General features: G+C 36.8%; 1 protein-coding gene across 1 annotated transcript; it reads right to left on the reverse strand.

Moving 5' to 3' along the window:
• Positions 1 to 3,001: 3,001 nt before the first annotated feature.
• On the reverse strand, positions 3,002 to 4,285 carry LOC114502570 (swi5-dependent recombination DNA repair protein 1 homolog). The gene is given in 1 exon segment (XM_036021770.1): positions 3,002 to 4,285. A coding segment is annotated over 1 exon segment (735 nt). The 5' UTR covers positions 4,025 to 4,285; the 3' UTR covers positions 3,002 to 3,289.
• Positions 4,286 to 12,779: the final 8,494 nt, after the last annotated feature.

Below are 12,779 nucleotides of genomic sequence, written 5' to 3' on the forward strand. Positions count from 1 at the left end.
ATGACATCCAAAAACCAATAGTGGTTTCAGCTAGGAAGTGTGAATGTGTCTTCATTCCCTCTTCTTCCTCAATTAAGTCAGCTTAATCCTCACCTTACCTTTTGGCTCAGAACCCAGGTGAAAAACATAACAAACAAAATCTCAAAGTCCCCTGAAATCTTTACATTAATATAACCTTTGTATTACCAGACATCATCAGCCATTGCACTTTCAATTGGAGTAAAAATTAATAATATACTTGCTATTTCAGGGGATTTCTTGTTTTCTACTCTCTCCAGGCAATTCTCATGTATAAATTGGCTCATGAGCTTCTGGGGGTTAACCCGGCATTTTCTGTAATACTCTTTCAATGCCATCCCCTGAAGCCTATAGATTTCCTCCTGGTGACCAGAAATGCTCTATTCTCATCTCTAGTACTATGGATCTTGCAGGCTCTAAGAGTCAGAAGAGGCTAAGTTATGTTGTAGTAACAGATGATTCCCAAATCACAATGGTTTGCAGCACAAAGACTTAGTTCTCATTACACTTTGTGTTCATTATAAGTCAGTGTGGCTTTGCTCATAATGCCTTAACCTGGAACTCAGGGTGTTGGAACAGCTTCTATCTGGAACACTGCCAGTCTCATGATTGAGCAAAAGGAGAAATGGCAAACCATACATTGGGTCTAAAAGCAACGGTCTGGAAATGACACATGCCACTTCTGCTTACTCTTTGTTGGCCAGAAGAAATCTTAAGGACTGGCCTGACATCTGCAGTATAGAGAAGTATAATCCTTCCCTAGGATGGAAGTGCTCAGGAACAATAATTCAGCTAACCACATGTGTTACTGATGTCAGGCTATATGCTGCTCATGTGCTTATGAAGATATATCTACTTCTCTACCAGAATATAGTATATACCATTGTACAGGGATAAGAAGCTTCTGAGTCCTTGGCTGGGACTGAGTTTCTGGCTGGTCCATGGGCCCCCTAATTCCTGCCCAGGCCAGGATTCCAGCATTTGTCCTTCTCTTCATCCCATCACAGAACCAGCCACTGTGGCCTTTGGGTCTGCCCTGGAACCAGGCTTAGGTCAGGTCCCACAAGGTTAGAACAAGCATGAGTCACCTCCTCTTCCCCTCCTGCTCGCAGCCAGAGGCCTTCCCTCAGGCTCCTTTTTGGTCTTTAGAGTGTCTTCCTTAAAAACCACTTTTGTGTTGTTTTATTATTATTATATTCATCATTCTGGCCAACCAGTTCTTAACACACTGCCAGCAGATTCATCTTGTGTTTCTTTCTGAAGTGACTTTTTTTCTGTAACATTTCTTTTAAACCCCAGTTCTCTCTAGTTGGCCTGCCTGACACTGCTGTCACAGGTTCCTCTCATTCTTTTCAATTTACTTCTCTGTTACACAAATTTTCCCAGGCCTCTCAATGCTGAGTACAAATGAAATCACATCACAGTAATGACCCAAATTGCCTTGACTCATCTTGCCCACTTGCTCATGTAGGACCTCCTGACCTCACCAAAGCTCTCTCCAGTTACTTCTGGGCGTGCCAAGATGAGGGCCAGGGTCAGAAGTCCTGTTCCATTCTTTCGTGTAGGCCCCTTCCCCATGAATGTCCACTCTTGGTGGACCGAACTTGGCATTTAGGCTATTTAGGATTCTTTGGCTGCAAGTCACATAAACCAATCTGAGATAACAATCAAAACAGAGAATTTATGATAAGAATGTTAGGCATTCTTTCAGAATATGTGGAATACAGCTGGCCCTTATTAAAGTTCTGATAAACCAGAAAAAGGAAACCACATTGGAGATATTCTCCAGTGCTCACTGAACCCTAAATCCAATTTCTGTCTGAGAGGACCCCATTTGCTCAGTTATGATCAGGAGTCTAGAACTAGATTTCAAGTAAAAGTTAAAGGTGAGAGTTACTTATTGAAATAAAAGAGCCTGGAGATTCACTTAGTGATTTGTCAGCATCAAATGGGAATGGGGAGAGAAAGATTACTCTTGAATTTTCCAGAGCTTCCTTAACAAAGTGGGTGGCTTAAACCACAGAAATTTATTTTGCCATAGTTCTAGAGTCTGGAAGTCCAAGACCAAGATGTTGGCGGGTTTGGTTTCTCCTGAGGCCTCGATCCTTGGTTTGCAGATGGCTGCTTTCTTGCTCTGTCCCGACATGACCATTTCTCTGTGCATCCGTCCCTGGAGTCTCTCTGTACATCCTGATCTCATTGTGGTTTTGATTTGCATTTCCCTGATGATAAGCAATGTTGAACACCTCTTCAGGTACCTGCTGGCCATCTGTATGTCTTCTTTGAAAAACTATCTATTCCATCCCCTTCTCTCTTCCCATTTTTTAATCAGACTGTTTGTTTTTTGCTGTTGAGTAGTGTGAACTCCTTATATATTTTGAATATTGACCTATTATCAATATACAATTTGCAAATATTTTCTCCCATTCAGTAGGATACCTTTTCATTTTGTTGATAGTTTCAACTGGCAAAAACTTTTTATTTTTGCTTTTGTTGCTTTCCTGTTGGTGTCAAGTCCATAAAAATCATCACCAAGACAAATGTCAAAGAGCTTACCACCTATGTTTTGTTCTAGGAATTTTATGGTTTCAGGTCTTGTGCTCAAGTCTTTAGTCTATTTTTAGTTAATTTTTGTGTCATATAAGATAGTGGTTCTGTTTCATTCTTTTGCATGTGGTTGTCCAATTTTTCCATCACCATTTATTGAAGAGACTATCCTTTTCCCATTATATATTCTTGGCTTTTATAAATTAATTGACCATATACGAATAGGTTTATTCTTTGTTTTGTTTTGTTTTTTTTAATTTTGGACCTATGAGTTTAATTACCTGAGAGACCATCCAGATGGAAATATGTGATAAATGGATGGAAACAAAGTTCATAAACTTAGGAGAAATGCAGGCATTTTTAGACCAATTTAGGTTTAGACATTCACCTGATTGGCTATTTTTAACATTTAATAAAACTACTTTTACCATAATAAACAAAATAATGTATTACAACTGACTGACTTCCAGAACTAACTAAATTATGTTTTAAAACATGAGTAAAATTTTTTCATGTTTCTTTAAATGTCAAATTTTCTTTGGCAAATTTATCCAAAATACTAAATTTTCATTTTAGAATTAATATTTTATCTAACAGAGTGCCCTAAATTGATGTTCACCAAATACCTTTCTTTAAGCCCTAACGGTTCATATCTTCTCTTTAAAATGTATAAGTATTTTTTAAGATGTAAGTGTCAAAGATATACTAGAGAAGAAATTATGAATTAAACACCTATAAATTCTTCTTCATTTCTGTTATAGTGTAGCAATTTATCATCCAATCCATAGTGGTCTATCAACTGAGTAAGGCTGAGTTTCTTGTTCTCCTCAGACATAGCTGACTGCAACTCATAAAGCAACAGTTGGCTACAGTGTCTCCATTTCTTTATTAACAGCTGTAACTGAGACAGGTCATTCTTTGATCTATACATTTTAACTAGTTTTAGCCTCCGAAGAAGGTCTTCTTTCTCCCAAATCTGCCTCACCAATTTTGCCTTTTCTTCATTTAATCCTTTTTAGGGAAGATTCTCATCAAAATAATTTTGCAGACCACTGCAAGATTCAGTATCAAGTGACTTAGAGTCACATGCATTGATATTCTTAAAGGTATTTTTCAAATATGAACTTTCTTCAAATTCACTGTCTATGTGTTTAAAATTATCTTGAAATTCCAAACAGCTTTCTTCTGTTGATGATGGTTTCTCTGAAAAGGTCTGATTGTTTTCCTCATTCTCTACTTTAAGACGTTTTACCACAGTGTAACAGGAATTAAATGAAGATCTAGTTTTCCTTAACCATTCTCTAAGTGTTGCACTCATAGGTTGTTTTCTTGAACTACTTGTGTGGGGAGATGGTACACTGGCACAGCCTTGTGGAGTGCCAGGTAGAATCACAGCTGGGTCTGAAGGACTTTCCATCTTGAATATGAAGTCTTGGTTTATCTCTTCAAAACCTGCCATAGAGGGGTCGAGGAGAAGCAAAACGTTGGATAGTTAAGAACGCTTTCATTTCGTTTTGCCAGCTTCATAATGAAAGGAAATATAAGTGAAATCTTGACGCGTAGGACATGAGTTTTCACACTACCCTAAACCATGAAGGCCGGGTGATTAGAACCAATGACCCTCCAGGCCTGAGGGATAAGGAGCACAACTGCAGATGAATGTTAGTCTGTCCGTATCGTTTTAAGTAGCGAGAAAACCCTCCCTCCACCATCCCCAGAGCACAGAAAACCCCTATTCTTTGGTTTTCTATTCTGTTCTATCGATCTATGTATTTCTTCTTATGCTAGCATTATACTATTTTGATTACTGTAACTATGTAACATAGTTTGAAATCAGGAAGTGTGAAGCCTCTAGCTCTCTCCTTCTTTCTCAACATTCTTTTGGCTATTCGAAGGCCTTTGTGGTTCCATGTAAGTTTTAGGACTGTTTGTTAAATTTCTACTTTTAAAAAAAGTTATTGGAGTCTTTGCTGGGTAGTTCAGTTGGGTGGAGCACTGTCCCACCCAACAAAGGTTGCAAGTTGAATTCCCAGTTGGAGTGTGTATAGAAGGCAGCTGATCATTCTTTCTCTTTCACATCAATGTTCTCTTTCTCTCTCTCTCTCTCTCCCTCCATCTCTCTCTCTTCTTTCCCCCTCACTCACTGTCTCTCTCCCTCTGTCTCTAAAATTAATAAAAACATATCCTCAGGTAAGAGTTTCTTAAAAGTGATTGGAAGTTTGACAGGGATTGCATTGAAGCTTTAGGTTGCTTTGGGTAGTATTGACATTTTAACAGAATTAGTTCTTCTACCTTAGGAGCATGGAATATCTTTCCATTAATCTGTGCCTTCTTCAATTTCTTCCACTGATGTCTTACAGTTTTCAATGTACAGGTCTCTCACCAGCATGGTTAAATTTATTCCTAGGTATTTTATTATTTTTGATGTAATGGTAAATGTAATTCTTTTCTTAGTTTTTCTTCCTGATAGTTTATTATTAGCATATATTGATTTTGTATCTTACAACTTTACTGAATCTGTTTATTAGTTCTAACAGTTTTTGGTGGAGTCTTTGGGGTTTGGTATAAATAATATTATGTCAGGTGCAAATAGTGACAGTTTTACTTTGTCTTTTCTAACTCAAATACCTTTTATTTCTTTATTTTGTCTAATTGCTCTGGCTAGGACTTTCAATACTATCCTGAATAAAAGTGATGAAAGTGAGCATCCCTGTCTTATTCCTTTGTAATTTTTTTATTAGATACTGGATATTGTGAATTTTATATTGTTTTAAATTGAATGTTGTATTCCTTTAAAAATATTAGTATTTCCAGGCTGTAAGGTCAATTCCTGGCAGGTTAATTTGATCCTTTAAAGGGATTTTTTAAAAGCCTTTTTAGGTGGAGATAGAAGAGACGTTTTTCTGTCCCATTTCTAGAAATGGGAGCTAATTTAGTCCCATTTCTAAGGTGTATATCCCTTTTGGGTTCTATAGTAAATGCCCTTTGTACTCAATGAGGTCTTTCCAGTTTGGTTGTCAAAAACTCTAATAATGTGTGAGCCTGGGGACTGTTCATCTTACAACTCGCCATTAACTGTTCCTTCTCCTGAAGCTGTTCTTTTCCAACTTTATGGGGTCTCAACCTATGCATTTGCATATTGGTATTTTGTCAAAACATGAACAAAGCCCTATATAGATTTTTGGAGTTCTTCCTCTGTAAAGTTTTATCCTCTCTGTTACTCTGTCCTGCAAATTTTAGTTGCCTGAAATCTAATCTCTGTCTCCTTAATTCAAGAAGTCTGCCAAGCTCCTGTGTCATAGGCTAAGAATTATCCCAGGACAGAAAACCTAGGCACTAGTAGGGCTCACTTTTTAAATTTCTCTGTTCTTAGGGATAAAACCATCTTACCTTTTGTCTAATGTCTGAAAATAGGTATTTCCTATATTTTTTTCATTTTCCCACTTGTTTATGATGGTAAGGTAATTCCAGTTTTTTACTATCTCATGGCTGGAAGAAGAAACAGGTAGGCTTTTTAAATAATTAATCAAAAACACTTAAGCTGAGAAACTTAGTTATTTTACTTGTGTACTTATCTATGTTTTTGTTCAGAGTTCAAAAATTATAAGGGCAATAGCTTCTGTATATTCAAAAACTGTCCCAATTAAGGAGAAAAAATTTCATTTTCAGAATTCCTTTTTCCCTGGACATTTAATTATATTTTTTCCTGTGTTTCAACAAGATTATTTTCAAGTTTCCCTTCCTTCATTCTAATACTCTTCACATTGATAATACTCAGAATTCTATCATGTCCACATTGTTATAATTTCTTCATTGTTCCTTGGAAGTAGGTCTACATTTGAGGTTCACTTCATTCCTTTCATCACCCAATTTTTTAAAATTGTATTTATTTATTTATTCTTAGAGAGAGGGGAAGGGGGGAAGAGAAACATCCACGTGAAGGAGAAACATCAATTGCTTGCCTTTTGTGCGTGCCCCAACCAGGAACCAAAGCTGCAACCTGGGCATGTGCCCTGACCAGGATCAACAAGCTACCTTTCACTTTGCAGGATAACACCCAACCAACTGAGCCACACTGGTCAAGGCCCACCACCTACTTTTAGGGAAACTGATTATCAGGGCATTATTTACCAGTGCTCTATTTTTAGAAGGAGGCTTTGAGTAGACATCTGTCTATTCAGGAGAAGCTCCCCACCCCTACATCTCATCTCTTCGCCAATCTTGTAATCTGCGTGAAGGAAGCATTTTTAAGGCAGTTTGTAAAATGTATTTATTCTCTTATAAAATTCACTCCATCTATTCCTCTCTGTTTAATTTCATCCAAGTGACCACTGAATCCATTTTACTGATGGGAGGATGTATAATTGGTTTTAGAATATAGCTCTTTCTAGGTAACAATGTCTCAGAGTTCAATGACGATTATCTGTTATTTTTCCCAGAATCTTTGCCCTCTGTAGGAAGAGTAGGGCAACAAAATTCAGGCAATATTGTGAACAATCATCAAACTCCCAGACTAGGAGAAAAGAATCTCAGGTTCAAGGAAAGATGGTATGGTAGTATAAATGAAATAGGGGAGGAGTGAAGGCAGCTGTATCTCTTATTTTGGGTCATCTGGTAAATATAAATACAGCCTATATTTCTGTTATTGATTAGAATTTTGAGGTTTAATTATTTTTGAAAACTACAGTATATTATCTGTAACCATAATTTAGCATTATACACATATTGGCTCCTTCTGGGAGTATATATGAAACTTATGGAAAAGGAATGTACACACCTGAATGAAAAATGGCTGGTTGTACGTGGCTAAATATCAGATATGAAAGGACCAAGTACTGACAAGCTGCTTACAACACTGATTTATACAAAAGGCAGTCAGAACAGAAAACAAAAGTAGCTTCAAAAATATAGATTTTTTTAGTTCCTAAGCCCAGCAGTATGTACATTCATCACCAGACATAATTGACAGTATCTAAGCATCTTAGCTGACTCATGTGGATATTGAAAGGCCAAATAAGGCCTTTACTTTCTCTTAGACTTTTTGCTCAAATCCAGAAACATAGGCTCTGTGTTACGAACAACATATTGGAATTAGAATGGTTTACTACTCCCATATCATTAAAAGCAAGTTCATGATTCTTTTTTAACTACTCTGAGGGGTTTTTGTAGATAAAAGACAGATTTTTTCTAATGTTTAATAAACTTTATTTTCTCCCTCTTCATAGAACATGCACATTATTTTTATGAAAGACTAAGTTAGACCTGAAATAATTGATTATATTGATAGTCTGCCTACATTAAAATTATTCAGTAGCATTTTCCCTAATCATTATGCATGTGATGCATATGTAACATACACACACACACACACACAGAGCGAGAGGGTAAGAGTGAGAAAGAGCGAAATCAAGAGCAAGAGACAGCCAGAAAGAGAGAATTGACTTATTAAATTAGAAGCTCTATATTTGAAACACTAGTGAATTATGTGAATATATATCATCCTAGTGTCAAAAAATATTGACATATTATCTTGGGAAAATGCTTATAAAAACGATACATGAAAAAGTAGGATACTAAATTATATTCTTAAACATGATCAACTATGTAACCTAAATTCAAAAACATGTAGAATATTAGATGTAGCTTCTGGTTAAACATTATATACTGAATGAAAGCATTTCCTTGCCCTCTCCTGAAAATACAGCAAAATGACAATAATAGAGTTGTTTTTTTTAAAAAAGACAGAATAAACCTAAGAGGTCAAAGAAAATGTCATTAGAAATACCAGAGCATGAAAGATATCATTTAAATTTTGGATCCTTAGAAGTAGATATAAAAGTGGTAACTGACTTGGAAAATGAGAGAAAGCTAAAGAAATAAAGGGAAAACAGAAAAGAAAACCATTTCATGCCTTCACACCCATGAGGGACTCAGGAATTGGTGAAGTTGATTATCTTTGATAGTGGAGGTATAGAATTGCTAAAAAGTCTATTTTAAAAACATTGAGAATCTCTAGGTCTCCTTGCTGCTCTCACACAGCCAATTCCTGGCAAAAGGCTGAAGATTATTAACTATTGACAAGAGAGGTAAACTAGAGAAAGTCAAGCTTCTAAGATAAATTACTGGATGGTGAGTAATAGAAGAAAGAGGAATATTAAGTGACAATCCCATTACCCCCACTCACCTACAGCAACACTACTTTTTTATATTGAAGACTGGATTATTCTTTATTCTAGCTTAGGAAAAAATATCTACAAATATTGACAATTGGGGAGTTCTTCACAAAACAGCCACACTGTCTTCTAGCACAGTCCACCACACCACTTGCACAGAGAGCTTCTAACCAGCTCTCCATGCCATACTCATTAACATATTTGCAAAGCCAAGAATTACCAGCTATTTGGAGAAAACCCCTAAGAGCAAGCACAGAGAGCAGACAAAGAGTAATAAAAAGAAACCCCAAGGGAAAATAGTCAATACCAAAACCAGAAGAAAACTTAAAATCATTTACATCTTCAGAGATATGGGAGAAGTTATAACATCCAAAAGAGGGTCAAGTTGGTATACTGAAATTAAAAATATAATAGCTGATATATACAATTCAATAGAATGGTTGGAGAGTAAAGTGGGATATCTTCTGGATATTAGAACAGAAAAATAATGAGGTTGAAACTTGGAGAGAAAAGATAAGAAAATAAGAGACCAGACAAGAGATTATATTGGGTTGGCCAAAAAGTCCATCTAATTTTTCTATAAAATAAAGGACACATTTTTCATTTTTGCCAGTAACTTTATTGACTTGGATATTTTGAGTATGTCAGCTATCTCCTGCACGGTATAACACTGATTGTTCTCAATTAATGTCTCAGTTCGATTGGTATCAACTTCAATTGGTCTATCTGACCATGAAGCATCAGCCAGCAAGAAATCTCTAGCATGAAACTTCACAAACCACATTTGACACATTCGATCAGTCACAACACCTTCATACGCTGTAAAAGTCTTTTTAAAAATATTTTTAATTTTTTATTGTTGTTCAAGTACAGTTGTCTCCATTTCCCCCCATCATTCCCCTCCCCACCCCTTCCCTTCCCGCCTCCCACCCTTGATCCTACCCCCTTTGTCTTTGTCCATGTGTCTTTTATATATGTTCCTTGATAACCCTTACTCTATTTCTCCCATTATCCCTCTCCCCTATCCCTTCTGGCTACTGTCAGTTTGTTCTTTATTTCAGTGTCTCTGGTTATATTTTGCTTGCTTGCCCATCAGTAAATGAATGGATCAAAAAACTATAGTACATTTATACAACAGAATACTATGCAGCAGAAAGAAGGAAGGAGCTTCTACCCTTTATGACAGCATGGATGGGTTTGGACAACATTATGCTAAGTGAAGTAAGCCAAGCGGTCAAAGACAAATGCCATATGATCTCACCTAGAAGTGGAATCTACTCAACAACACAAGCATGAACAAATCTTTTTTTTTTCGGCATTTCGGTTGCATTTTTACCCTTCTTGAAATAATAAAGCATACTATGCCAAAAATGTTGTGTATTTTCTTCCATCTTCGATATTAAAATGGCTACACTAAAATTCACCAATTTTGATTAGATTTTTAAAAATTCACATTGCCATGACAGCTGTCACCATACAATCTAACTAAATTGTTTCAAATGAAGTTAAACACAACTAAGGACTACTAGAGCCATTGTACAGAAAAAACCAAATGAACTTTTTGGCCAACCCAATACATCTAATAGAAAAAGAAAACAGAGAAAGTAAAGAGGAAATTATAAAGAATTATACAGGAAGAATTTCCACAAATGAAGAATGAAAATTGAGAGTAGAAGAACCTATTGAGTGCTCCACATAATGTATGAAAAATATGTTTCATACCAGGATACATCATCACAAAGTTTGGTGAAGAAATGAATAGGTATTTCTGACTTGATAAAACAAATTCAAATTACGATTTTCTCAGATAACTTGAGGATTGGTGATAACAAATAATGAAGCAAGGAGAAAAATCAAGGCCAACATTAACAGCACTAATTCAAAAAGTCGCACAATAAAGAAAATGTAATCAGAGTTCATTGCATGGCTCAGTGATGAATATTACCTGTACAGTCATAATAATATATGTACTGAATATACATATTAGAATGCAATATAACTCCATTGAGATTATTACGAGAGAGGAAGTATGTATTTGAGGCAAGGAGTTGGGAGGAAACAAGACTATAAATGCTCATCTTCCATGGGTGAAAGTCAATAGATACCCACTTTAAAAATAAATCAATAAAAGGAGATGACAAAGCAGTAACTAAAATAATTCAGAGTGATTGCTCCCGGGGAACAAAATTTGCAGATAGATTGTGGAGGAGGAGATGGCTGTTTTAACAAGCATTATAGATATATTATTTTGTTTAAAAAGTTAAAAGAATGAAAATAAATTACAAATGACATTATGGACAAACCTAACAGTTATTGCTGGAGGATATAAGATATGGGTAATTTTTATATCCTTCTTTCTAATTTTCTCTATTTTTAAAATTTTTTGTAATTCACATAGGCATTTTTAAGAGGAAAGATAACATGCTTCAACCCTTTAAACAACTATATTTTACTAAACTGGAAAAAGTGTATCTTTTTAAAAAAATATATTTTATTGATTATGTTATTACAGTTGTCCTATTCCCCCCCTTCATTCCCCTTTACCCTGCACACCCTCTCCCACCCACATTCCCCCCCCTTTAGTTCATATCCATGTGTCATAAGTTCTTCAGCTTCTACATTTTCCATACTATTCTTGCCCTCCCCTTGCCTATTTTCTTCCTACCATCTATGCTACTTATTCTCTGTACCTTTTCCCCCCTCTCTCCTCCTCCCACTCCCCTGTTGCTAACCCTCCATGTGATTTTCCTGATGTAGTTGTTTGCTTAGTTTCTTTTTGTTTTTGTTCTGGTGTGGTTGTTTGCTGTTTGCTGTTTGAAATAATTGTGAGTTTGCTGTCATATTACTATACATGTTTTTTATCTTTTTTTTTTTTTTTAGATAAGTCTCTTTAACATTTCATATAATAAGGGCTTGGTGATAATGAACTTCTTTGGCTTGACCTTATCTGAGAAGCACTTTATCTTCCCTTCCATTCTCAATGAAAGCTTTGCTGGACAGAGCAATCTGGGATGTAGGTCCTTGCCTCTCATGACTTGGAATACTTCTTTCTTGCCCCTTCTTGCCTGCAAGGTCTCTTTTGAAAAGTCAGCTGACAGTCTGATGGGAACTCCTTTGTAAGTTACTGTCTCCTTATCTCTTGCTGCTTCTAGGATTCTCTCCTTCATTTTTACCTTGGCTAATGTAATTATGATGTGCCTTGGTGTGTTCCTCCTTGGGTCCAACTTCTTTGGGACTCTCTGAGCTTTCTAGACTTCCTGGAAGTCTATTTCCTTTGCCAGATTGGGGAAGTTCTCCTTTACTATTTGCTCAAATAAGTTTTCCACTTGTTACTCTTCCTCTTCCTCTTCTGGTACCCCTATAATTTGGATGTTGGAACGTTTAACGATGTCCTGGATGTTCCTAAGCTTCTCCATTTTTTTGAATTCTTCTTTCTTCTTTGTTTTCTGTTTGGTTGTTTCCTTCTTCCTTCTGGTCCACTCCATTGATCTGAGGCCCAGTTTTCTTCCCATCACTATTGGTTCTCTGTATATTTTCCTTCATTTCACTTAGCACAGCCTTCATTTTCTCATCTAATTTACAACCAAAATCAACCAATTCTGTGAGCATCCTGATCACCAGTGTATTGAACTGTGCATCTGATAGGCTGGCTATCCCTTGGTCGCTCAATTGTATTTGCTCTGAGGCTTTGATCTGTTCTCCCATTTGGGCCATTTTTTTTTTGTCTTGTCATGCCTGTTACATAGTGAGGGGCAAAGCCTTAGTTGTTCACCAGGGTGGGGCATCCCAGTTGCTGGGTTGTGATGCTGTTTGTGGGGGCAGAGTCCAAGAGGGAACAATGGTACTTGCTCCACTCTCTGTCAGATTTCAATCCCTTCTGCCACTTCCCCCAAGCAAACTGGGCCTTTCTGGTGCTGATTCCCATGTGGGTGGGCTTGTGTACATTCTAGGACCCTGTGGGTCTCTCCAACAAACTCTCCTGTGAGGCTGGGAGTCTCTCCCTGTGCCTCAACCCCCCCAGGTGTCCCTGATCGGTGCCTT

This window comes from Phyllostomus discolor, chromosome 3 (genome assembly GCF_004126475.2).
Source record: "Phyllostomus discolor isolate MPI-MPIP mPhyDis1 chromosome 3, mPhyDis1.pri.v3, whole genome shotgun sequence".
NCBI classification, from domain to species: Eukaryota; Metazoa; Chordata; class Mammalia; order Chiroptera; family Phyllostomidae; genus Phyllostomus; species Phyllostomus discolor.